The sequence below is a fragment of the Phyllobates terribilis genome, unplaced genomic scaffold (assembly GCF_046119375.1).
Source record: "Phyllobates terribilis strain yellow unplaced genomic scaffold, ASM4611937v1 Scaffold_4__5_contigs__length_816908805, whole genome shotgun sequence".
Taxonomy (NCBI): domain Eukaryota; kingdom Metazoa; phylum Chordata; class Amphibia; order Anura; family Dendrobatidae; genus Phyllobates; species Phyllobates terribilis.
The window spans coordinates 744,410,954-744,437,944 of record NW_027362764.1 but is presented as its reverse complement, the minus strand read 5'-3'; the positions used below and the strand labels follow the sequence as shown (position 1 = coordinate 744,437,944).

The 26,991-nt window shown below is 42.2% G+C and overlaps 1 protein-coding gene across 1 annotated transcript in view; it reads left to right on the top strand.

Annotated features, from left to right (window-relative positions):
• SNTB1 (syntrophin beta 1) overlaps positions 1–26,991 on the top strand; it is a 237,643-nt gene that overhangs the window by 75,703 nt on the left and 134,949 nt on the right. The window contains exon 2 of the mRNA XM_073679833.1: positions 14,651–14,867. Within this exon, the coding sequence (XP_073535934.1) occupies positions 14,651–14,867 (217 nt within the window). The remainder of the gene's footprint in view (positions 1–14,650; positions 14,868–26,991) is intronic.

Sequence of the window (26,991 nt, the reverse complement as noted above, 5' to 3'; positions counted from 1 at the left end):
CCCCAAGTGCTCTTCCAGTGTGATTTGCTTTTGGCTTCATCACTAGATATCTCATAACTGGAATATCGGATCTCTGCAAAAATGGTCTCATTTTTATTGGGGGAGAACAGCCTACATAGGTGTACTGCTGCTTCTGTACGTAAAAACATTCTGAAGTTTCCCTTTAAGATCTATTTTGCCTTGTTTAATCCAGCCCCTTTTTTCTTTAATCATACGTCTTCGGGGGCACGACAGGACGGAGCGCAGGGACATTATTTAAAATTCATACAAGCGTCAACATTAAAGTAAAATAGCGGTGGCGGGTGGTTCCTCAGCAGTCGTCCGGAGCGCAGCAGCGTCGTCGTTTTGCATTTGTCAGCAGGGTTTTGCTGCAGAAAGTTATGATGAATTGACATGTTTTAGCCAAGTCCTGTCGCTTCTCTGCTGGAGAAGACGATCTTGCTGCTTTTGTCTCCGTGATACAGTCATAAATGAGAAGCCGCCTGTTGACGTCGAGGATTTGCTAAATTGTTTGAACAACATTCCCTTATTGTGCGCAACTTCGAAATGTCATAGAACTTTAAAAGGCGTCGCTGCCTGTCAATAGGGACACAATAGTCCTAGATTTGTGATTTAACCCCCTCATGACCGGGGCATTTTCCGTTTTTGCCTTTTCGTTTTTTTTTTTGCTCCGCTTGTTCCCAGAGCCATAACTTTTTTTTATTTTTCGGTCAATATGGCTTATTTTTTGTGGGACAAGTTGTACTCTTGAACGACATCACTGGTTTTACCATATCGAGTACTGGAAAACGGGAAAAAAAAATTCCAAGTGCGGTGAAATTGCAACTCCACAATTGTTTTTTTGTTTTTTTTACCACGTTCACTGAATGCTAAAACTGACCTGACATTATTATTCTCCAGGTCATTACGAGTTTCCAGATACAAAACATGTATAGGTTCTTTTTTATTTAAGTGGTAAAAAAATAAGAAAAAAAAATTGCGCCACTTTCCGCGACCTGTAGTGTCTCCATTTTTTGGGATCTGGGGCCGGGTGAGGGCTTATTTTTTGCGCGCTGAGTGGATGTTTTTATTGATACCATTTTCGGGTAGATACGATGTTTTGATCGCCCGTTATTGCATTTTATTGCAATGTTGCGGCGACCAAAAAAAAATGTAATTCTGGCGTTTAGAATTTTTTTCTTGTTATGCCGTTTACTGATTGGATTAATTCTTTTTTTATGTTGATAGATTGGGCGATTCTGAACATGGCGATACCAAATATGTGTATGGTTATTTTTTTTACTGTTTTATTTTGAATGGGGCGAAAGGGGGATGATTTAAGCTTTTATATATTTTTTTTTACTCTTTGTTTAACTCACATCATATTCCATAGTGCTTTATAGACATCATCACTGTCCCCATTGGGGCTCACAATCTACATTCCCTATCAGTTTGTCTTTGGAATGTGAGAGGAAACTGGAAAACCCAGAGGAAACCCACACAAACACGGGGAGAACATACAAACTCCTTGCAGATGTTTCCTTGGTGGGATTTGAACCCAGGACCCCAGTGTTGCAAGGCTGCAGTGCTAACCATTGAGCCAAAGTCCTGCCATTTTTTTCAAGCTCCGATAGTCTCCATGGGAAACTAGAAGCTGCAGTTGTCTGATCTTCTGTATTACACACAGCCGATGAGTAGATCGCCTGTGCGTTGCAGATTTGCTCACTTTTTATGAGATCCGACCACTGGGCAGCGCTCAAAGCAATCTGGCAGTGACAACCACAGGGGTCTCCACACCCGTCGGCGACCCACGATCATGTGACGGGGTCGCCGATGGGTGGAGTCAGGGACGTGCTTTCCGGAAGCGCGAGTTAAATGCCGCTGTCAGACAGCGGCAATTAACTGGTTAACAGCCGTGGATGGCTTGTGATTCCACCCGCTGCTGTTGTGGGCACATGTCAGCTGTATACAGTAGATCAGCTGACATGTGCCCGGAAAGGTACGGGCTCAACGCCGGACCCCGCACCAAACGGGGATCTGACGTGGGGCGTGCTATTACGCTCTACGTCAGAAAGGGGTTAAATAGTATATGTAATTTTCATTTTGATTTCATAAATCAGTAGTAGATGTGAAAATAAGCAACTTTGTAATATATCTTATCAGTGAAATCTGCTTCTTTCTTCTCCTGGACTGATCATTCACTCTCAATTCACGGGTAAAATCTGTAGTCATTGTAGACAGATTTTCCCACTGCTGAGATACAAGATGACAGTTGGTGCTTTTAAAATTCTATGTAAGAGGGAGGAGCTAAAGGCAGATACAGTTTTACATAGAACTTCATGAGCACCAACTGTCATCTCTCTCAGTAGGGAGAATGGTGAGATCAGTCCAAGAGGAGAAAGAAGCAGATTTCTCCAATAAGATACATTACAAAGATTCTTATCTTCCCATGCTCTGCTGATTTCTGCGCAAAAAAAAAATTAAAATGACGGTTATTTTCTTTTAAAAACAATGATGATGAATTAATATAATGCAGCAGATTATTGCTCGATATACCCAAATACATTATTGCATTTTTGTCTAGTTTTTGGTGTTTTTTATTTGACCTTTTTTTTTTTTTTTTTTTTTTTTAAACTTGCACCTTTTTTAAAGGAACATTGATTGAAAATACATTAATTTAATTTTTTCGGCTAGTTTTTGTGGGTTTTTTTTTTGCCTATTTTTCATTTGCTTCTGATTCTTCGTTTAATTTGCGCCTTTTTAAGTCTATTATATATATGTCTGCCTGTTTTTGTTGTGTTTCTCCTTTTTGTTGAGAATCAGAGTTTTCAGATGTTTTCATCAATTTCCGACTTTTTTAAAAAGTCACAAAATTTTTGTGTTAATGTTCTCCAATCCCTCCCTGGAGTGATTTTAATTTATGTTTGAAAATTTTTCAGCATATTTTGTGTATTTTTAGCAGAACAGGTGACACTTTGCTCTAAAATGTTTCCCAAAAGGCTAAAGACAAATATAAAAGATCCCGATTCATCATTTGCAGTGTTTTTTTTAAGTCACTTTTTCTTTCTTTTTGTTGTCTTGTGGTATTCGTTGGCTGTTTTTGAGCTACATTCTTTAAAATGGCGGACATGGTTCATAAATGCAAAAAAAGATCTTTATTTTCACTTCTTAACCTTTTTTTGCAATTTTTTAGCTCAAAAAGTTGCATGCTCTGATAAAAAATGTTGTAAATTTGCATAAAAATTTCAAACTTACATAAAAACATAAAATGATTCCAGGGGATATTGGAGTATATTTGTGTCAAAAGTTAGCGGTTTCTTAAAAAAGTCAGAATTAATGAATAGGCTGAAAACATCTAGAAACCCCAAACAGGCGTAAAATACTGAAAACACAAAGAGCAAATGCAATAATGAGTCGGACCCACAGTCCATACATTGAAGATGTAGGCGCTGATTGTGTCGCCACATGGTTCATCTATACAGCATGGTAATATGGAGCGATATCTTCGCTTGTATCACAGATATCCTTAATGGAGGTTTGTGTGGCACAACTGACTGCAAAGATTGAATTATTGTAGGTCCGCAATAAATATAGACCATTACCTTCAGCAATGTATAAAGCCAACATCATGAGGAGCACTAAATGACTTAATTAGCTCTGCTACCTCTTAGTTGACTCTGCTACCTCTTAGTTGGCTCTGCTACCTCTTAGTTGACTCTACTTGCTCTTAGTTAGATCTGCTACGTCTTATTTGGTTCTGCTACCTCTTAGTTGACTCTGCTAGCTCTTAGTTAGATCTGCTACCTCTTAGTTGGTTCTGCTACCTCTTAGTTGACTCTGCTAGCTCTTAGTTAGATCTGCTACCTCTTAGTTGGTTCTGCTACCTCTTAGTTGACTCTGCTAGCTCTTAGTTAGATCTGCTACCTCTTAGTTGACTCTGCTAGCTCTTAGTTAGATCTGAAACCTCTTAGTTGGTTCTGCTACCTCTTAGTTGGCTCTGCTAGCTCTTAGCTCGGCCAGCTCTTAGTTAGCTCTGCTGCCTCTTAGTTGGCTCTGCTGGCTCTTAGCTTGGCTAGCTCTTAGTTGACTCTGCTAGCTCTTCGTTGGTTCTGCTACCTCTTAGTTGTTTCTGCTACCTCTTAGTTGACTCTGCTAGCTCTTAGTTGGTTCTGCTACCTCTTAGTTTTTTATGTGTTGTGTTTTCACTTTACGTCGCTCACATATCAGATTTTTGCATTTAGTGCATCTGGATGTAACACGGAGCTCAGCTGCTGAACTGCAAATGACATCGGTCTTGCTATGAGTGACTGCGAGCAGCGAGATGCCGGTGCTCAAAACTGATTCCTACATTTCAAACCCCGCTGATCATTTTGATTAAATTTACCACAAATACTCCTTTGGGGCATAGTTCTTTTATAGCAATAAACATTTTATAAAAACCTTCAATAAACCAGCGCAGCGTCTGCAGGTTACAGTAGAGAACGGTTGTGAATATAATTAGAATTGCACAAACACAAGAGGCCGGCATGTGGAGAATCAGCATATATACAGTATAGGAGATTAACTAGGGAAAGAAAGTAAAAAGATTGTTACTTTGGTCTAACAGATACTGGACTTCTGTAGGTCACAACAACCAACTAGTCTTTACAGTGCACATAGAGGCTGATACCTGTAATACTGCCCTCTATATCCACTAATATAACTACTATAATACTGTCCCATATGTACAAGAATATAACTACTATAATACTGGCTATATGTACAAGAATATAACTACTATAATACTGCCCCTATGTACAAAAATATAACTACTATAATACTGCCCCTATGTATAAGAATATAACTACTATAATACTGCCTCCTATGTACAAGAATATAACTACTATAATACTGTCCCCTATGTACAAGAATATAACTACTATAATACTGGCTATATGTACAAGAATATAACTACTATAATACTGCCCCTATGTACAAAAATATAACTACTATAATACTGCCCCCTATGTATAAGAATATAACTACTATAATACTGCCTCCTATGTACAAGAATATAACTACTATAATACTGTCCCCTATGTACAAGAATATAACTACTATAATACTGCCCCTATGTATAAGAATATAACTACTATAATACTGCCTCCTATGTACAAGAATATAACTACTATAATACTGCCCCTATGTATAAGAATATAACTAATATATAACTAATATATAACTAATATATAACTAATATAATATAACTAATATAACTAATATAACTAATATAATAATATAACTAATATAATACTGCTCCTATGTACAGGAATATAACTACTATAATACTGCTCCTATGTACAAGAATATAACTACTATAATACTGCCCCTATGTATAAGAATATAACTACGATAATACTGCCCCTATGTACAAGAATATAACTACTATAATACTGCCCCTATGTATAAGAATATAACTACTATAATACTGCTCCTATGTACAGGAATATACTGTCCCCTATGTACTGCCCCTATGTACATTAATATAACTACTATAATACTGCTCCTATGTACAAGAATATAACTACTATAATACTGCTCCTATGTACAAGAATATAACTACTATAATACTGCTCCTATGTACAAGAATATAACTACTATAATACTGCCCCTTATGTACAAGAATATATCTACTATAATACTGCTCCTATGTACAAGAATATAACTACTATAATACTGCCCCTATGTACAAGAATATAACTACTATAATACTGCCCCTATGTATAAGAATATAACTACTATAATACTGCTCCTATGTACAAGAATATAACTACTATAATACTGCCCCTATGTATAAGAATATAACTACTATAATACTGTCCCCTATGTACAAGAATATAACTACTATAATACTGCCCCTATGTATAAGAATATAACTACTATAATACTGTTCTTATGTACAAGAATATAGCTACTATAATACTGCCACCTATGTACAAGAATATAACTACTATAATCCTGCTCCTATGTACAGGAATATAACTACTATAATACTGCCCCCTATGTACAAGAATATAACTACTATAATACTGCCCCCTATGTACAAGAATATAACTACTATAATACTGTTCTTATGTACAAGAATATAGCTACTATAATACTGCCCCTATGTATAAGAATATAACTACTATAATACTGCTCCTATGTACAAGAATATAACTACTATAATACTGCCCCTATGTATAAGAATATAACTACTATAATACTGCTCCTATATACAGGAATATAACTACTATAATACTGTCCCCTATGTACAAGAATATAACTGCTATAATACTGCCCCTATGTACAAGAATATAACTACTATAATACTGCCCCCTATGTATAAGAATATAACTACTATAATACTGCCTCCTATGTACAAGAATATAACTACTATAATACTGTCCCCTATGTACAAGAATATAACTACTATAATACTGCCCCTATGTATAAGAATATAACTACTATAATACTGCCTCCTATGTACAAGAATATAACTACTATAATACTGCCCCTATGTATAAGAATATAACTAATATATAACTAATATATAACTAATATATAACTAATATAATATAACTAATATAACTAATATAACTAATATAATAATATAACTAATATAATACTGCTCCTATGTACAGGAATATAACTACTATAATACTGCTCCTATGTACAAGAATATAACTACTATAATACTGCCCCTATGTATAAGAATATAACTACGATAATACTGCCCCTATGTACAAGAATATAACTACTATAATACTGCCCCTATGTATAAGAATATAACTACTATAATACTGCTCCTATGTACAGGAATATACTGTCCCCTATGTACTGCCCCTATGTACATTAATATAACTACTATAATACTGCTCCTATGTACAAGAATATAACTACTATAATACTGCTCCTATGTACAAGAATATAACTACTATAATACTGCTCCTATGTACAAGAATATAACTACTATAATACTGCCCCTTATGTACAAGAATATATCTACTATAATACTGCTCCTATGTACAAGAATATAACTACTATAATACTGCCCCTATGTACAAGAATATAACTACTATAATACTGCCCCTATGTATAAGAATATAACTACTATAATACTGCTCCTATGTACAAGAATATAACTACTATAATACTGCCCCTATGTATAAGAATATAACTACTATAATGCTGTCCCCTATGTACAAGAATATAACTACTATAATACTGCCCCTATGTATAAGAATATAACTACTATAATACTGTTCTTATGTACAAGAATATAGCTACTATAATACTGCCACCTATGTACAAGAATATAACTACTATAATCCTGCTCCTATGTACAGGAATATAACTACTATAATACTGCCCCCTATGTACAAGAATATAACTACTATAATACTGCCCCCTATGTACAAGAATATAACTACTATAATACTGTTCTTATGTACAAGAATATAGCTACTATAATACTGCCACCTATGTACAAGAATATAACTAATATACTACTGCACCCTATGTACAAGAATATAACTACTATAATACTGTTCTTATGTACAAGACTATAATTACTATAATACTGCCACCTATGTACAAGAATATAACTACTATAATACTGCTCCTATATACAAGAATATAACTACTGTAATACTGCCCCCTATGTACAGGAATATAACTACTATAATACTGCCCCTATGTACAAGAATATAACTACTATAATACTGCCCTATGTACAAGAATATAACTACTATAATACTGCCTCCTATGTACAAGAATATAACTACTATAATACTGCCCCTATGTACAGGAATATAACTACTATAATACTGCTCCTATGTACAAGAATAGAACTACTATAATACTGCTCCTATGTACAAGAATACAACTACTATAATACTACTATTACATACAAGAATATAACTACTATAATACTGCTCCTATGTACAAGAATATAACTACTATAATACTGTCCCTATGTACAAGAATATAACTACTATAATACTGCTCCTATGTACAAGAATACAACTGCTATAATACTACTATTACATACAAGAATATAACTACTATAATACTGCTCTTACTTACAAGAATATAACTACTATGATGCTTCAACAATCTACATAGTGTAACAATGTAACATGTAAACCTTTTGTGCTCTTGCTGTCAAAAACTACAAATCTTATGAACTTCCTTTATGGAAGTGACACCCTGGTTTTTCCGCTTTATCTCTTTTGGGAAGTTTTACAGGGACTTTATATTCGGTACCAGCTGGAGATCATGTCCTCAGGCGCTGAAGACCTGTAAAATGTTTAATGCTCTGCTGCTCTCAAGGATTTGGCTGGCTTGATATGCTGGGACTTGTAGTCTCTCAGCAGCTGCCAAGCCACATGTTAGCTAACTATGGAGTGGGTTTGGATTGTAGTCTGCAGCGTACACAGGTACACGTCTGAAGGTTTACAGAGGAACCTATCCTTCGGCGCGGTGCCCTGTGATAATACAAAGAGGGGACAGGTAACATTTCTCCTCCTGGTAATTATGCTTTGTTTATTCTTCGGGAGGCTTTGTAATGTCATGCCAACTCTCCTCCATTTATAATTGGCTGCCTGCTAGAAGAATAAGCTGATTGTGCGGAGATGCATTCAGTGCCAGCCAAACGGGGCCATGGATTGTGTCTCTGTGACCTGCTATTGAAGTCCACACAATCACATAAAGTTTACTTATGAGACTGAGGGATCCGAAACTTTCGCTTTTATCACTGTCGTACCTTGTGCAAAAATATGAGCCTGTGGTTTGCAGCAGCAGGGGTAAGCGAAATGCTGTAAAAAGCTGTAAAGCAATATTATATACCACAAAATATAAATAAAAAAAAATGCAAAAAAAATAATCACCGCATTAAAAAAAAGCCATCGTACATCACTAGTAGAAATATAAAAACGAATAATATGGTCTCTATTCGTTACAATGGTGGGCAGTCTGGACACCTGGATAGCAAATCTGTCAATATATGATGACATAGATTGGAATTTTTTTTCTATCTTGATGGAAATGCTCAAACTTTTTTCATTTTTTTTTAATTAATAATAAAATAAGTGAGACATAGATCTACAGTAATTTCCTGTAATACTTCTCCAACTGGATTTTCGCATCCTCTGTAATACAATTCATGTGATGCAGTACAGCGTAAATCATCACATAAAAGAAGTAGAATCGTCTTTTCTTGTTTCATTGATAAAGAATATACAGTGGCTTGCAAAAGTATTCACCCCCTTGGCATTTTTTTGTGTTTTGCTACCTCACAACTAAGAATTTCACAGTTTTTGGGGAGTTTTCTTCAGTTCTTGTAAAGGACATGCCGACAACTGTGAACATTTGGTTTTCTTTTTATTGTGAAGCAAACAACAAATAGAACAAAATAACTGAAAACTTCAGTGTGCATAACTATTCACCTCCTAAAGTCAGTACTTTCTAGAGCCTCCTTTTCTGGCAATTACAGCTGCAAGTCGCTTTGGATAAGTCTCTATGAGCTTTCCACATCTTCGCACTGGGATTTTGCTCATTCCTCAAGGCAAAACTACTCCAGCTCCTTCAGGTTAGATGGTTTCCTCTGGTGAACAACAATCTTCAAGTCTGACCACAGATTCTCAATTGGATTAAGGTCTGGGCTTTGACTAGGCCACTCCAAAACATTTACACTTTTCCCTTTCAACCACTAGAGTGGTGCTTTAGCAGTATTCTTTGGGTCATTGTCTTGTTGGAAGGTGAACCTCCGTCCCAGTCTCAAATCACTGACAGACTGAAACAGGTTTTGATCAAGAATATCGCTGGATTTCACACCATCCATATTCCCCTCGACTTGGACTATTTTTCCTGTCCCTGCTGCTCAAAAATATTCCCACAGCATGATTCTGCCACCACCATGTTTCCTTGTGGGGATGTTGTTCCTGGGGTGATGAGCTGTGTTGGTTTGGCGCCTAATATAGCATTTACTTTGGTGGCTAAAAAGTTAAATTTTGATCTCATCTGACCACAGAACCTTCTTCCATACACTTGGGGAGTCTCCCACATGTCTTTTGGCAAACTGAAAACGAGCCTTACAATTTTTATGTGTAAGTAAAGGCTTTTCTCTGCCCACTCTTCCATAAAGGCCACCTCTATGGAGTGTACGGCTTTTTGTGGTCATATGGACAGATACTCCAGTCTCTGCTTGGGAACTCTGCAACTCCTTCAGCATTACCTTTGGTCTCTGTGCTGCCTCTTTGATTAATGCCCTCCTTGCCCAGGCTGAGAGTTTTGGTGGGCAACCCTCTCGGCAGGTTTCTTGTGGTACCGTGTTCTTTCCAGTTGATGATAATGGATTTGATGGTGCTCCAGGAGATCATCAGAGATTGGTATTTTTTTTTATAACCCAACCCTGACTTATACTTCTCAACAACTTTATCCCTGACTTGTTTGTAGATCTCCTTGGTCTTCATGGTGTTGTTTGGTTAGTGGTGCCTCTTGTTAATGGTGTTGCAGCCTCTGTGGTCTTTCAGAAAAGGTAAAGTGTATATAGTGACAGACGTGTGACACAGATTGCTCACAGGGGGACGTCCTGTCACTAAGCATTGACTTATGAAGGGAATTGCTTGCACCAGAAATGTTTAGGGTCTTCATAGCAAGATGGGTGAATACATATGCACATGACAATCTTTAGTTATTTGATCCCATAAATTTAATTTTTGCCTATATTTTTCTCACTTCACTTCACCAACTTAGACCATTTAGTACTGATGCAGCACACACAAATTACATTACCTATGTTTAAATATTTTTGTAATCTAACAAAATAGGGAAAAAGCCAAGGGGGTGAATACTTTCGCAAGCCAATGTATAAAAAAGTAAACAAGTAATAGCTCAAAAACTAAGGGTCGTCTTTACTTGATAAGATAAAATGAAAAATGCAATGTGACATACGACATTTGGAAACTCTAAAATTTTAAAACTGTTTACCTCATAGTAATTTTTATTTAAACAGGTATACAGAGTAGCTTTCAAAAGTATTCAATCCCTTGAAAAGTCAACGGATATGTCTATATCACAAGTGGCACATTGATTGTTCTAGTTGGCACCATTGCAATCTAGTACATCTAGTTTTTTATCTTTTTTTCTTAAAATATACAGTAGATAAATTGATATTGTGAATAAAGACGTGTCCATATTTAACTTTCTGTAAATTTCACGAAGGAATCTAATTTCTCACACAAACACTTATAGCATAAAACGCGCCCAACCGAGTAACGTTTTTTCTTTAAAACTGGTCATCTCATGCCACCTGGGTTAAAGGGGTTGTCTGATGAAAACAAGTTATCAACTACTTCACAGTCGGTGGGTGAAGGACCTCCTCGACCGGCACCGATTGGCAAATTGGGAATTTTATTACTTATGGAGCACTGTTATCCCTGTCATGGCTGTTGGATTTTGTGGAAGGGTGTTGGAGTTTACAGGAATCTGTTGTATAATTCTGTGATCTATTGCGGTCAATTGAAGTCTGCTGAGGGGCGCTTGATGGGGATTGTGAGTGTTGGGGATTGTGAGCTTTGGGGATTGCGAGTCTTCAGGATTGCGAGCGTTGGGCAGTGCGAGCGTTGGGGATTGCGAGCGTTGGGGATTGCGAGCGTTGGGCATTGCGAGCGTTGGGGATTGCGAGCGTTGGGGATTGCGAGCGTTGGGCATTGCGAGCGTTGGGGAGTGTGAGCGTTGGGGAGTGTGAGCGTTGGGGATTGCGAGCGTTGGGTAGTGCGAGCGTTGGGGAGTGCGAGCGTTGGGGAGTGCGAGCGTTGGGGATTGCGAGCGTTGGGCATTGCGAGCGTTGGGGATTGCGAGCGTTGGGAATTGTGAGCGTTGGGGATTGCGAGCGTTGGGGATTGCGAGCGTTGGGGATTGCGAGCGTTGGGGATTGCGAGCGTTGGGGATTGCGAGCGTTGGGGAGTGCGAGCGTTGGGGAGTGCGAGCGTTGGGGATTGCGAGCGTTGGGCATTGCGAGCGTAGGGGATTGCGAGCGTTGGGGAGTGCGAGCGTTGGGTAGTGCGAGCGTTGGGTAGTGCGAGCGTTGGGGAGTGCGAGCGTTGGGGAGTGCGAGCGTTGGGCATTGCGAGCGTTGGGCATTGCGAGCGTAGGGGATTGCGAGCGTAGGGGATTGCGAGCGTTGGGGAGTGCGAGCGTTGGGGAGTGCGAGCTTTGGGGATTGCAGAATGGTGCTGAGATCATCTGTAGAAAGGTGATTAGTTTTGTTGATGGGTGCTGGGGTCTGGTGCTGGGATCTGTTGAGGTCTGCTGAATGGCGGTGGCATCTGTTGAGGTCTGCTGAATGGCGGTGGCATCTGTTGAGGTCTGCTGAATGGCGGTGGCATCTGTTGGAGGTGTTGTCGTTTAGTTGAAGGTGCTGATAAATAGTGTTGGGATCAGGTATCTTAGGTTCTATGTCATGCAACAGGATATAACTCTCAAGGGCAGACTAGAATATTTTAGAGAAGACATATAATTGTAGAATCTGGGCCTACATCTAAAAATAACATTGTGACCCCCTCAATGTTTTTCCAGGTGCATTTGCATATTCTTACTCTAAAGATTGGTCCTCAATGCATTTTCCTCGACCGACCTCTTTAATGATCATTTTTAAATCCTTTCAGAGGCCAATCAATAAGCAATGTGACGTCTCTCCTCAGTATTTTCTGGTCTCGAAAATGTCATCCAGACATCAGACAATGGATGTTCTGTGGAACAAGAGATAATTCCGAACTCCGCTTTTTTGGCAAGTCCGCCTTCTTGTCTTCAGTAAAAGAAAAATGGATTCTTTTGTTTTAATTCACTGATGTCATCGGTAAATGAGGATTTTACATGATCAGAATTGAATCTTGTGCAAAGAACAAGTGTGATAAATGCTGCACCCTGTGAAAGTGCATGGCTGATTACACCTATAGACACCACATCAAGATAGCAGCACAAAAGGCGAGATATGGCACCGTCCAATACGCTGAGATGCGTCAGTCATGTAGCGCAACATCTTGCAGGATCAGATCTGTGGTTAAAACACTTAGGCTATGTTTACACGTTGCGTTTTTGCAGCATATTTTTTTGCTGCGTTTTTATACAAATTTTATAGTACCAGCAAAGTCTATGAGATTTCAGAAATCTCATGCACACACATTGTTTTTTTTTTCCTGACTGATTTGGAAAACTGCTGTGTTTTTGCAAATTGCGGCGTGTCACTTCTTTCAGCGCTTTTACAGCGTATTTTCACCCATATAAAGCAATGGGTAAGTGCAAAAAACGCAGGTATCATGTTTTGCTGCATTTTTAGTGAAAAAAAGCAGTTATAGCAGTATGTGAAACACATTTATTTAGTTTAGAACATAATGTATTGTTGTTCATGGCAGTTGAGAATGGCACTTAGGATTAGTCCAGTTTAATTAAATTAGTGAGTAAACATTGGCTGACCAAGGTGTGAAATTGAACAATGCCTGTGGCAGACAAAAGTGTGAAAGTAAACTGTATCCTGCAAACTCATTTTTCTGTCAATGTCTTAGGTAAACTATTCCTGACCAGTTCACCTCCCCCCGGTGTTACATTTGTAATTGTGTATTTGTTCATGACTTTTTTTGTTCAGAATACTCACTAGTTTTTCAGACATAAAAAATATTTTTCCACTAAATAATTTGATCAAATTGCCCTTTTTCCAAAAATGGTTTTATGGTTTCACATATGTGTTGCATTGGTGACCTGTGTTCATGCTTCTATGGTGGAAGCAAAGCTGAACTTTGGGATCCTGAAAAACGCAGCAAAAAAACACAGCAAAACCTGTGTATTGTAAGCAGCTTCTTTACTGCCAAGAGAGCAGGTTTTGCCTGCAGAAAAAAAATGCAGCAAAAACGCCTTAGACTATGTGCACACGTTGAGTGTTTGACGCAGATTTTTCTGCTGCAAAAACAGAGTGTTGGAAGGAAAAATGCGTAAAATGGACCCTTTTTTTTTTCTGTGTATTTTTTATTACTTTTTTCCAATTCATTGGGTGGAAAAAAAACAGCATGTCAACAAACCCAAAAAGTTATGCCAAGAACAGCAATAATGGTGTATCCATAAATGACATCTATCTATGTGATTAAAATTGGCACAATTACTGGCGCACACATGACCAATTTGTGCCCTGAGCATCTTCATTTTTTAAGTTAGTTTATAAGGCAGTAATTCCATGTATATTTCATGTATTCAGTATTTGCATCAGTATATCTTGCTGCACTCTTTGCTGTGTAGACAGATACTGACGATATTCCTTGTTATGATGACGCACGATGACTTGACATTACTCTTCGCCGCGCTCGGGATACCATTCTGTAATTCTTTTTTGCCTCTCACCGTCTCAGTCACTAATTCCTTGTTCCTTTTGATCTTATTACAAGACGTCTTACTTATTAAACGCAGAATACATAATGTACAGTAGAGAAGACGAGCGCTTTGAAGTTGGTCTCGGCCGGGAAGAAAAGACAAGGTCTTATGTCTTAAGCCGCCCCCTTTCCAGACCAAGCCAGACGCATCTTGTAAACTGGTAGTGTGTATGGGCGCCGCAGCTGATGGATGAGGTGGAGTAATTTTGGTGTTTTATGACTTTTTGCAGTGAAGTACATGCGAGAGGCCACTCCTTACGTCAAGAAGGGATCCCCAGTGTCAGAAATCGGATGGGAGACTCCTCCTCCAGAATCTCCGCGGCTCGGTAATTCATCGAAGTGTCCGCCATCGCCTCTCTCTCTGCCCAGTTATGGAGGCAAGAAAACCATTCCACTCAAGATGTGTTTTGTGACAAGGAACCTGACCGTTCCTGATCCAGAGAACAGGTAAATCAGAGATCATCACACCCATCGTACCTCAAGATGGAGCATAGGTGTTACATGCCTTCATTGTCGCCCCTATGAACAGCAGATACGAGTGGGAGAAAAGGAGTGACAACTGCTATAATTTCTGGTTTAAAATATGAGTTGTCATATTTTTGGGAACTTTTGTGGTTTATTTAGAAAAGTGGACCCCAAATGTTGCCTGTTAAGTAAAATAATATGGTACAAACCCTCCCCCGCTTCAGCGCTGCTCTCCGACACATCACGTCAACAGCTCACATCACCGCTGCAGTCAGTGACTGAGCTCAGAGGTTGGTGTCATCTATTTTATCCAAGCTGCTGAGCTCAGTGATTGGCTTCAGCAGTGATGTGAGCATTTCACACGCCATTTCACTGTCCACAGCAGGGGTCTCCATCCCTTCTCCTCTCCAGAGCCACATTGTATGCATAGAAGTTGCAAAAGCCCAAAATTAAAACCCTCTTATTAAGTATTAATACCCTCTTTTAAAATAGTTATTCCACATATCCCTCTTAAAAAGTACTTATGCCTGAGTTACCCCTTGTAAAGTACAATGCACTGGGTGCCCCTTATAAAGTAATTTGTCCTTCAGAGCCCCCTTAAAAAGCAACAATGCCCTGAGAGCCCCCTTATAAAATGTAACACTGGTGGGTGTATACCCACTGCGCCATGGGCTGGGCTTACCGGGTCTTCACTAGAGCCTCTGATGGTGAGGAAAGGCTAGGCCGCCGGTAGGCACCAGCTACCACTCCAGGGCAGGTCCCGGGACTGCAGCTGCTGACTAGAGGGTCAAAGACTCGGGTACGGGATGCAAGTTGACGAGACAAAAGCGAGGTCAGACAGTCTGAGGACAGGGCAGGCAGCACGGGTTCAGAATTTGTAGCCAAGGTCAGGAGCGGAGAGATCAGGATAAACGAGAAGGCAAGCCAGGTCAATAACTGGTGAGACACAACAGGAATAGAGACAGAGCTACTTAGAACCTAAGTTCAGGCGAGGAGGAGGCTAGCTGAAAGATAGCACAAAGCGATGGTCAGGTACTAGTTGGAGCAGAGCGAAACACGCGGTGAGTGGGGTGGCGCTTAGAAGGTGTAACATAAAATACTTTTGCTCCGAGTGTATCTTTACAACATTGTAATCCTCTGAGTGTCCCTTATAAAGTCATAATGCCCTTTCAGTGCCCCCTTAACATTTAATACGGCTTAGCATGTTCCTAACCAAGTAATAATGCCCCCTAAGTGCCCCTTATCAAGTAATTAAGCCACAGGTGCCTCCTAAAAATAACGATGTCCCCTGAGTGCCCCATTAACAATGAATTGTGTTGCTGAACAATTAACAATGCCCACTGAGTGCCCTATCCAGAAAGGTCCCCGATGAGCCCATCAATCGAGTCTTCTTCATCTTTTAGATTCCAAGTGCAGACTCATTAATGAACGTATATCGTGTGCGTGCCTCCCCTGGCATGGTATGGTGCATCCTGCAATATACAAGAGGTGGAGAGTTCCCTGCTGTACCATAGGTTTAACAATATCATATGTGGAGACAGCCCAAGTAGATACTGGTTAGTCATATATTTGAGGAAAAATAATGAAATTTCTCCGATTTAAAAAAAAAAAAAAATGGATGAGGGAAGAGGGAGATGCGGCTGCAGTTGTGTCTGTGAGACTGCAGTCTGTGAGAGGAGAGGAGGAGCATCAGAGAAAGGTAAGTGATTGGCTCAGAGAACACAGGACACCAGGAAGAACCCGCCCACTGAGGAAACATAGAGTATGAAGCAAAGGGAAGGAAAGGTCCCTAAAATATGCAGGTTACTGCTGAATGTAGTAAATATACACAACTGTTGTCTCTGATAAATGTTATCAGGTTACAGGAGAGATTACTTCATGTAAATATAAAATAATGTGGTAATGACGCTATGAAGGACATTTCCATATATGTATCACATAGAGCACCAGTATAAGGTGTTATTATCTGTGGAATGTATATTATCTGTGGGGAAAAGCAGTAAATGCACAGGCCGATGATTGATGCTTCTACTAAAACCTCTTCTCAAGGTGCATTCATTAAAGTGATCGGCACAGGAATATAGTGAATCTACGCAGTGCATCACTGTACACAGGATGGGTGGGAAATTCACCATTTGCATTTCAAGGCCAATGATGGTACTTAATGTAGAGAAACAAAGCACCATCTCACAAATCACTGAGGGAAGACATCATAGTTATACAGTCCATCAGCGGGACTGAAGAGGTTAAAGGGGTCCTCTGTGGGGGGTTTTTGTAAAGGGGAATAAATGTGTACTTGTCCCTCTGGGTCTTTTTTTAGTAAGTCATACCAAAGTTATATGCTCAGGAATAATCTTCAGGAAGATTCCAGCTGGTATTGGTAGTATTTTTTTTATAAGCCCCACCCATGCATATACGCTAGGCCCAAACCATGTGTATAAGCCCGACCCATGCATACAGGCCAGGCCCACTCACACGTATATGCCCCACCCCATAATGACAACAAACTAGCCACTATTAAAGGGGGTTGTTTCAACTCTGACATTTCCTTCAAATAACAGACACTAGAGCAATCAGTTAAGCATTGTGGGTCCATCTCCCACCACCTTTTGTGAATAGTTGCTTTTTTTTGCCAGGGGAAAGGTAGGTTTACTTTCCCCCAGAATGTATTAGATGGACATTTCAGAAGTGCCAAAACACGTTTGCTTTAATTCATAGAGGGGTCCTGAGGATGGACTCACTCTGTGACACACATATTTCCGTACAAGCATATGGACAGTAGTTACTATCGCGCGAGAATTCTTTTAACAGTGCCATCAGAGAAACCCTAATAACAGTTCCAGAAAATTACCCCCATAAACGATGACAAAAAATATAACCCCTAAACCGGACCCTACAGAAATAATAGTACTAGCATAGTGCCGAAAATTGCCTGCTCTACCAGAACTCCGGGGAACATTACTTGACAGATTAGGACGATTATAATAATAATTAATAATTTTTTATTTATATAGCGCCAACATATTCCGCAGCACTTTACAATTAAATTTAAATGATTAGGTAAGTATTGGGTGCAAAAGTTGCAAAATGGTGCCGATCTATTCTGGTAGGGCAATAATTTATCCAGGTATTTGCACCAGCTTTTTTTTTGTTAAAATATAACAAATTTTTAGTTTTCGGCTCAAAAATTTGCAATTTTTTGTGAAAGCCCTAACTTTAAACCCCAAGGGAAAAGCTGGTGTTGAAGGCAAAATTGGGCCATCTGATTGGAAATTTTACTTTGGTTTCATCCAGGTCAAAACCGTTAGATTGGAGGAATTGGAAAACATATGATATCTCATTGGTTGCACACTTTACATTTTTTCTGGAATGATTGGAAGGAAGCGAGCAGTGGAGGCCTTCTTTTTCTTTTTTTATTAACTGTTTCTTCTCAAAATACGTCTGCAATCTACCAGGTGCAATGTGCTCACCTCGTGGGACTGGCATGGATGCTATTTGGCTCCTTACCAATCTGAATTAGGTGTGCCATATTTAAAAACAGTGACACATCGGCCTCAGTACTCATTATAGGTGTTTATTCCCTAGTTAGACCTGTTGAATCTTAGTAAATCCACTATGCACTTGCACTTGATATTGGCTCAACTCGTTTGACCACATTGCCGTCTCTGCTACATCGTCATTCCTGAGGCCTTAGGCTTATTTAACATACCTATTGTCCAGGTGTTACTGCTACCTCTGCACCTCTTATGGTCACATTCCTGCCCATATTCTTGGCTTCATTGCCCTCCGTTACTGTTTGGAACTACTGAATACCCCTGTAACTGCTTGATCATGTTTCTGTTAAAAGTTTCTCTTTACTGCTAAGTTTTAGAAACTTTTTGTTGAAACTGTATCATATTTACAAAGACCTAACAAAACTACATACAGCGGTATACACATAGCACAAAAACACCAGATCATATATTTGTTGTTAAGCAGACCCTGGCATTTCCATTACACTAACAAAAAGAAGTAAAGTGCAAGTGCAACAAGAAATATATGAGTTTATTAAACACTGTATTAAAAAGAGTCCAAAATCAATGTCATGGAGAACAATGAATACATGGATAATAAAAAAAAGTAAAGAGTAAAAAGTAAAGAATATCAAGTGGTAAAGGGGGATATACACACTAAAGGACACTTGAAGATCGTTTCGCCAATAGCTTTGTCTGGGGATACTGGCTTTATCTGGGGCTTTGTCTACTCCAACTCGGTCTGATTTCTCCTCCTGTTTAATGTTATCCAGCTATAGGCACCTATGACCTAATGGCAGCTGTGTACCTCGATTCTATCCAAAGTGAAAGGAAAGGCAGGGGTCGAAGGAAAAATTGTGCGTCCAGTTCGTTCCTTACTTGGGTATCATAGAGATTAGTCTTGAACGATTTTGCTCAGCATTTCAAATTCGTATTCGTGTTCGGGGTTCCAGCTTGTTCGCAGCAAAAAATCAGCTCCGCCCACGAACATTTCTCTGATCTAACGGTTTGATCTCTATGATACCCACGTAAAATTTCCAATCAGATGGCACAATTTTGCCTTCAACACCAGCTGTTCCCTTAGGGTTTAAAAATAGGTCTTTATGATTTGTGACTTCACAAATTTTTTGCTAATTTTTGAGCAAAAAGAATAAAAAATTGTTATATTTTAGCAAAAAAAAATAACTGGTGCAAATACCTGGATACATGATTTCCCTAGTAGAATAGATCTGCAACATTTTGCAACTTTTGCACCCAACAGTTTGACTTCTGTCCTAATCTGTGAAGGAAAGTTCCCCGGAGTTGTGGCAGAGCAGACAATTTCCGGCAATATCCTGGAAGGATATTTCTGTAGGGTTCAGTTTGTGCGCTGATTTGTTTTGTCATTGTTTATGGGGGTACTTTTCTGGAACTGTTATTAGGGTTTCTCTGATGGCACTGTTGAAAGACTTCTCATGCGATAGTAACTACTGTCCATATGCTTGTACGTAAATATGGATGTCATAGAGCGAGTCCATCCTCAAGACCCCTCTATCAACTCTATAAAATCAGGGATGTTATCTGCGTGACAGCGTGGCAAATCAGGGATGTTCGTGGGTGGAGCCAATTTTTTTGGCGCGAACAAGCCGGAACCCCGAACACGAACCCCAATTTGAAATGCTGAACAAATTTGCTCATCTTTAGTAGAGATCAAACCATTATATTAGGGAAATTGGAACACAGATGACCACGTAGCTCTTGGAAAAGTACCTCTAAGACATAACCATTCGAAATTTATGTGTGGGGCAAGAAAACATCCCACGTGTCAGTGCAATTTCCTGTATAAGGCCATGAAGGCCTCCAGCCAGTCGGACCATCATAGCCATTCCCGTAAGTCATTTTTGCAATATATTAAGGCCATGAAGGCCTCCAGCCAGACGGACCATCATAGCCACTCCCGTAAGTCATTTTTGCAATATATGATATTAAAAATTCCAGAGCAGGGCAAAGGCTTTAAAATCCGTCCTGGCACACAGAAGCGACTCGCGTGCCATGTTACCCATTACTTTACCTTTCAGGGACTGTTTTCGCCTTCAATCCTTGGCATATGACACTTTTATTATAAAGCAGAGGTAAACATTGCTGCATTAGTAATTACCTTGACCTACTTCATAATACCAGAGGCTCCGGAGAGGAAGCAGCATGGGTTAGATTAACATTGCTAAAATATTCCGTTCTCTCCATGTGGCCATTTTTTTTTTTTTAATAAAATAGTCCCCAGCCACACGGAGGCCATTCACATTTACTTAGTACTGTAGTTTTAATCCACGTAGCGAGAACAAGCATAAATCACTTTAAGAAAATGTGCTCACAACCTCGAGGAAAATAATTTTTTTTTTTATCTTTTGGGTTTTTTGGGATATTTTTTTAAAAAAACTATTTTTTCCAGCATGTCATTAAGAAGATGTAATTGCGTCTCTGGTGGATTCTTGGTTTTAATTAAAACCTCTCAGCCAAGTATTTAACGTTTAAAGAAAGGGGCGATGTTTTCTTTCATTGTTTTGATGTTTTTTATGTTGTTTCTTGGCCTTTATTTTATTTCTCAAAATTGGTTTGTGTTTTAATTTTCTGAGACCCGTAACATTATTATTTTTCTGAGGATGGAGCTGTGTGATGACTTGTTTCTTTGTATGGCGAGTTGTAGAATTTATTTCTACCATTTTAGGGTACATGTGATATTTTGATTATTTTTTATTGCATTTTTCAGGGGAAGATTATTAACCAAAAAAAACGCCAATTCTACAGTTTTTTTTTGTTTTGGTGTTTTACTTATAGGGTAAATCATTTTAGATTTTGATAGATCTGACTTTTATGGAAATGACGATACTCAAATAAGTTCGTTTTTATTACCTAATTGGGAAAAAGGTGGGTGATTTAAACATCATTACCTTACCACATGAGGCAAAGTCTTGCATGGAGCCCCAGACCGAGGAAGAGTGACAGTCATCTTGTGTTTCTTCCATCTTCTAATAATTGTGACAACAGTTGTTGCCTTCTCACCAAGCTGCTTGCCTATTGTCCTGTAGCCCATCCCAGCCTTGTGCAGGTCTACAATTTTGTCCCCGGTGTCCTTAGACAGCTCTTTGGTCTTGGCCATGGTGGAGAGGTTGGAGTGTAATTGATTGTGTGTGGACAGGTGCAATTAATACAGGTAATGAGTGCAGAGTAGGAGGACTTTTTAAAGAAGATCTGTGAGAGCCAGAATTCTTGCTGGTTGGTAGGTGATCAAATACTTATTTCATGCAATATAATGCAATTTAATTATGTAAAAATCATACAATGTGATTTTCTGGATTTTATTTTTACATTCTGTCTCTCACAGGTGAAGTGCACCTACGATAAAAATTACAGACCTCTCCATTCTTTGTAGGTGGGAAAACTTGCAAAATCAGCAGTGTTTCATATACTTATTTTCCCCACTGTATCAGAGACCAATGTCTTGATATAATAATATAGCCACTCTTCCTTTTTAATAATAGCCATAACCTCCATCTTCGGAGTGTGTCAGGTTCTTCATCGGTTGACGATCAGCTTTCTGGGCAGCACCAACCACAACCTCTTCACCGTATATCTCCAATTTAAGAAGGTCCACAAGTTCTCAGTAGGGTTTAGGTCGGCTTAGATATTGGCTGGGTCATTATTCTTTCATCTTTAAGGGTTTTTCTGGCAGCCGAGCCGTGGAGACTTCAATGCTGTGATGGAGCAATGTCCTGCAGAACAATCATGGTTTTCTTAAAAAATGCAGACTTTTTCCTGTACTGCTGCTTGAAGAAAGTATCTTCTAAACACTGGCAATAGGTTTGGGAGTTGATTTTGAGTTAATCTTCAACCTGAAAAAGATCTCACCTGTAATAATCTCAGACCATATCTGTGCCCACCTCCACCTAGCTGGTGTCTCAGTGGAAGTGGAGTTCTGTGCCAATTACTGATCCAGCCATGGTCATCCATCTGGTCCGTCAAGAGTCACTCCCAGACATATCTTGGCCCAGTCTTGATGCTTCTCTCCTGTGTCTTGCTCAGTGGTGGTCGGGCTCAGCCTCCTCACCTCGGCCGTGTCTCTGAGCACTGACCACCTTGTTCTTCTGTGTCTTGCTCAGTGGTGGTCGGGCTCAGCCTCCTCACCTCGGCCGTGTCTCTGAACACTGAACACCTTGTTCTTCTGTGTCTTGCTCAGTAGTGGTCGGGCTCAGCCTCCTCCCTCGGCCGTGTCTCTGAGCACTGAACACCTTGTTCTTCTGTGTCTTGCTCTGTGGTGGTCGGGCTCAGCATCCTCACCTCGGCCATGTCTCTGAGCACTGAACACCTTGTTCTTCTGTGTCTTGCTCAGTGGTGGTCGGGCTCAGCCTCCTCCCTCGGCCGTGTCTCTGAGCACTGAACACCTTGTTCTTCTGTGTCTTGCTCAGTGGTGGTCGGGCTCAGCCTCCTCACCTCAGCCGTGTCTCTGAGCACTGAACAACTTGTACTTCTGTGTCTTGCTCAGTGGTGGTCGGGCTCAGCCTCCTCACCTCAGCCGTGTCTCTGAGCACTGAACAACTTGTTCTTCTGTGTCTTGCTCAGTGGTGGTCGGGCTCAGCCTCCTCCCTCGGCCGTGTCTCTGAGCACTGAACACCTTGTACTTCTGTGTCTTGCTCAGTGGTAGTCGGGCTCAGCCTCCTCACCTCGGCCGTGTCTCTGAGCACTGAACACCTTGTTCTTCTGTGTCTTGCTCAGTGGTGGTCGGGCTCAGCCTCCTCACCTCGGCTGTGTCTCTGAGCACTGAAAACCTTGTTCTTCTGTGTCTTGCTCAGTGGTGGTCGGGCTCAGCCTCCTCACCTCGGCCATGTCTCTGAGCACTGAACACCTTGTTCTTCTGTGTCTTGCTCAGTAGTGGTCGGGCTCAGCCTCCTCCCTCGGCCGTGTCTCTGAGCACTGAACACCTTGTTCTTCTGTGTCTTGCTCTGTGGTGGTCGGGCTCAGCCTCCTCACCTCGGCCACGTCTCTGAGCACTGAACACCTTGTTCTTCTGTATCTTGCTCAGTGGTGGTCGGGCTCAGCCTCCTCCCTCGGCCGTGTCTCTGAGCACTGAACACCTTGTTCTTCTGTGTCTTGCTCAGTGGTGGTCGGGCTCAGCCTCCTCACCTCAGCCGTGTCTCTGAGCACTGAACAACTTGTACTTCTGTGTCTTGCTCAGTGGTGGTCGGGCTCAGCCTCCTCACCTCAGCCGTGTCTCTGAGCACTGAACAACTTGTTCTTCTGTGTCTTGCTCAGTGGTGGTCGGGCTCAGCCTCCTCCCTCGGCCGTGTCTCTGAGCAATGAACACCTTGTACTTCTGCGTCTTGCTCAGTGGTAGTCGGGCTCAGCCTCCTCACCTCGGCCGTGTCTCTGAGCACTGAACACCTTGTTCTTCTGTGTCTTGCTCAGTGGTGGTCGGGCTCAGCCTCCTCACCTCGGCTGTGTCTCTGAGCACTGAACACCTTGTTCTTCTGTGTCTTGATCAGTGGTGGTCGGGCTCAGCCTCCTCACCTCGGCCGTGTCTCTGAGCACTGAACACCTTGTTCTTCTGTGTCTTGCTCAGTGGTGGTCGGGCTCAGCCTCCTCACCTCGGCCGTGTCTCTGAGCACTGAACACCTTGTTCTTCTGTGTCTTGCTCAGTGGTGGTCGGGCTCAGCCTCCTCACCTCGGCCGTGTCTCTGAGCACTGAACACCTTGTTCTTCTGTGTCTTGCTCAGTGGTGGTCGGGCTCAGCCTCCTCACCTCGGCCGTGTCTCTGAGCACTGAACACCTTGTTCTTCTGTGTCTTGCTCAGTGGTGGTCGGGCTCAGCCTCCTCACCTCGGCCGTGTCTCTGAGCACTGAACACCTTGTTCTTCTGTGTCTTGCTCAGTGGTGGTCGGGCTCAGCCTCCTCACCTCGGCCGTGTCTCTGAGCACTGAACACCTTGTTCTTCTGTGTCTTGCTCAGTGGTGGTCGGGCTCAGCCTCCTCACCTCGGCCGTGTCTCTGAGCACTGAACACCTTGTTCTTCTGTGTCTTGCTCAGTGGTGGTCGGGCTCAGCCTCTTCACCTCGGCCGTGTCTCTGAGCACTGAACACCTTGTTCTTCTGTGTCTTACTCTGTGGTGGTCGGGCTCAGCCTCCTCACCTCGGCCGTGTCTCTGAGCACTGAACACCTTGTACTTCTGTGTCTTGCTCAGTGGTGGTCGGGCTCAGCCTCCTCACCTCGGCCGTGTCTCTGAGCACTGAACACCTTGTACTTCTGTGTCTTGCTCAGTGGTGGTCGGGCTCAGCCTCCTCACCTCGGCCATGTCTCTTTGCACTGAACACCTTGTTCTTCTGTGTCTTGCTCAGTGGTGGTCGGGCTCAGCCTCCTCACCTCGGCCGTGTCTCTGAGCACTGAACACCTTGTACTTCTGTGTCTTGCTCTGTGGCGGTCGGGCTCAGCCTCCTCACCTCGGCCGTGTCTCTGAGCACTGAACACCTTGTTCTTCTGTGTCTTGCTCAGTGGTGGTCGGGCTCAGCCTCCTCACCTCGGCCGTGTCTCTGAGCACTGAACACCTTGTACTTCTGTGTCTTGCTCAGTGGTGGTTGGGCTCAGCCTCCTTACCTCGGCCATGTCTCTGAGCACTGAACACCTTGTACTTCTGTGTCTTGCTCAGTAGTGGTCGGGCTCAGCCTCTTCACCTCGGCCGTGTCTCTGAGCACTGAACACCTTGTTCTTCTGTGTCTTGCTCAGTGGTGGTCGGGCTCAGCCTCTTCACCTCGGCCGTGTCTCTGAGCACTGAACACCTTGTTCTTCTGTGTCTTACTCTGTGGTGGTCGGGCTCAGCCTCCTCACCTCGGCCGTGTCTCTGAGCACTGAACACCTTATACTTCTGTGTCTTGCTCAGTGGTGGTCGGGCTCAGCCTCCTCACCTCGGCCGTGTCTCTGAGCACTGAACACCTTGTACTTCTGTGTCTTGCTCAGTGGTGGTCGGGCTCAGCCTCCTCACCTCGGCCATGTCTCTTTGCATTGAACACCTTGTTCTTCTGTGTCTTGCTCAGTGGTGGTCGGGCTCAGCCTCCTCACCTCGGCCGTGTCTCTGAGCACTGAACACCTTGTACTTCTGTGTCTTGCTCTGTGGTGGTCGGGCTCAGCCTCCTCACCTCGGCCGTGTCTCTGAGCACTCAACACCTTGTACTTCTGTGTCTTGCTCAGTGGTGGTCGGGCTCAGCCTCCTCCCTCGGCCGTGTCTCTGAGCACTGAACACCTTATACTTCTGTGTCTTGCTCAGTGGTGGTACGGCTCAGCCTCCTCACCTCGGCCGTGTCACTGAACACCTTGTTCTTCTATGTCTTGCTCAGTGGTGGTCGGGCTCAGCCTCCTCACCTCGGCCGTGTCTCTGAGCACTGAACACCTTGTACTTCTGTGTCTTGCTCAGTGGTGGTCGGGCTCAGCCTCCTTACCTCGGCCATGTCTCTGAGCACTGAACACCTTGTTCTTCTGTGTCTTGCTCAGTGGTGGTCGGGCTCAGCCTCCTCACCTCGGCCGTGTCTCTGAGCACTGAACACCTTGTACTTCTGTGTCTTGCTCAGTGGTGGTCGGGCTCAGCCTCCTCACCTCGGCCATGTCTCTTTGCATTGAACACCTTGTTCTTCTGTGTCTTGCTCAGTGGTGGTCGGGCTCAGCCTCCTCACCTCGGCCGTGTCTCTGAGCACTGAACACCTTGTACTTCTGTGTCTTGCTCTGTGGTGGTCGGGCTCAGCCTCCTCACCTCGGCCGTGTCTCTGAGCACTCAACACCTTGTACTTCTGTGTCTTGCTCAGTGGTGGTCGGGCTCAGCCTCCTCCCTCGGCCGTGTCTCTGAGCACTGAACACCTTATACTTCTGTGTCTTGCTCAGTGGTGGTACGGCTCAGCCTCCTCACCTCGGCCGTGTCTCTGAGCACTGAACACCTTGTTCTTCTATGTCTTGCTCAGTGGTGGTCGGGCTCAGCCTCCTCACCTCGGCCGTGTCTCTGAGCACTGAACACCTTGTACTTCTGTGTCTTGCTCAGTGGTGGTCGGGCTCAGCCTCCTTACCTCGGCCATGTCTCTGAGCACTGAACACCTTGTTCTTCTGTGTCTTGCTCAGTGGTGGTCGGGCTCAGCCTCCTCACCTCGGCCGTGTCTCTGATCACTGAACACCTTGTACTTCTGTGTCTTGCTCAGTGGTGGTCGGGCTCAGCCTCCTTACCTCGGCCGTATCTCTGAGCACTGAACACCTTGTACTTCTGTGTCTTGCTCAGTGGTGGTCGGGCTCAGCCTCCTCACCTCGGCCATGTCTCTGAGCACTGAACACCTTGTATTTCTGTGTCTTGCTCAGTGGTGGTCGGGCTCAGCCTCCTCACCTCGGCCGTGTCTCTGAGGACTGAACACCTTGTACTTCTGTGTCTTGCTCAGTGGTGGTCGGGCTCAGCCTCCTCACCTCGGCCGTGTCTCTGAGCACTGAACACCTTGTTCTTCTGTGTCTTGCTCAGTGGTGGTCGGGCTCAGCCTCCTCACCTCGGCCGTGTCTCTGAGCACTGAACACCTTGTACTTCTGTGTCTTGCTCAGTGGTGGT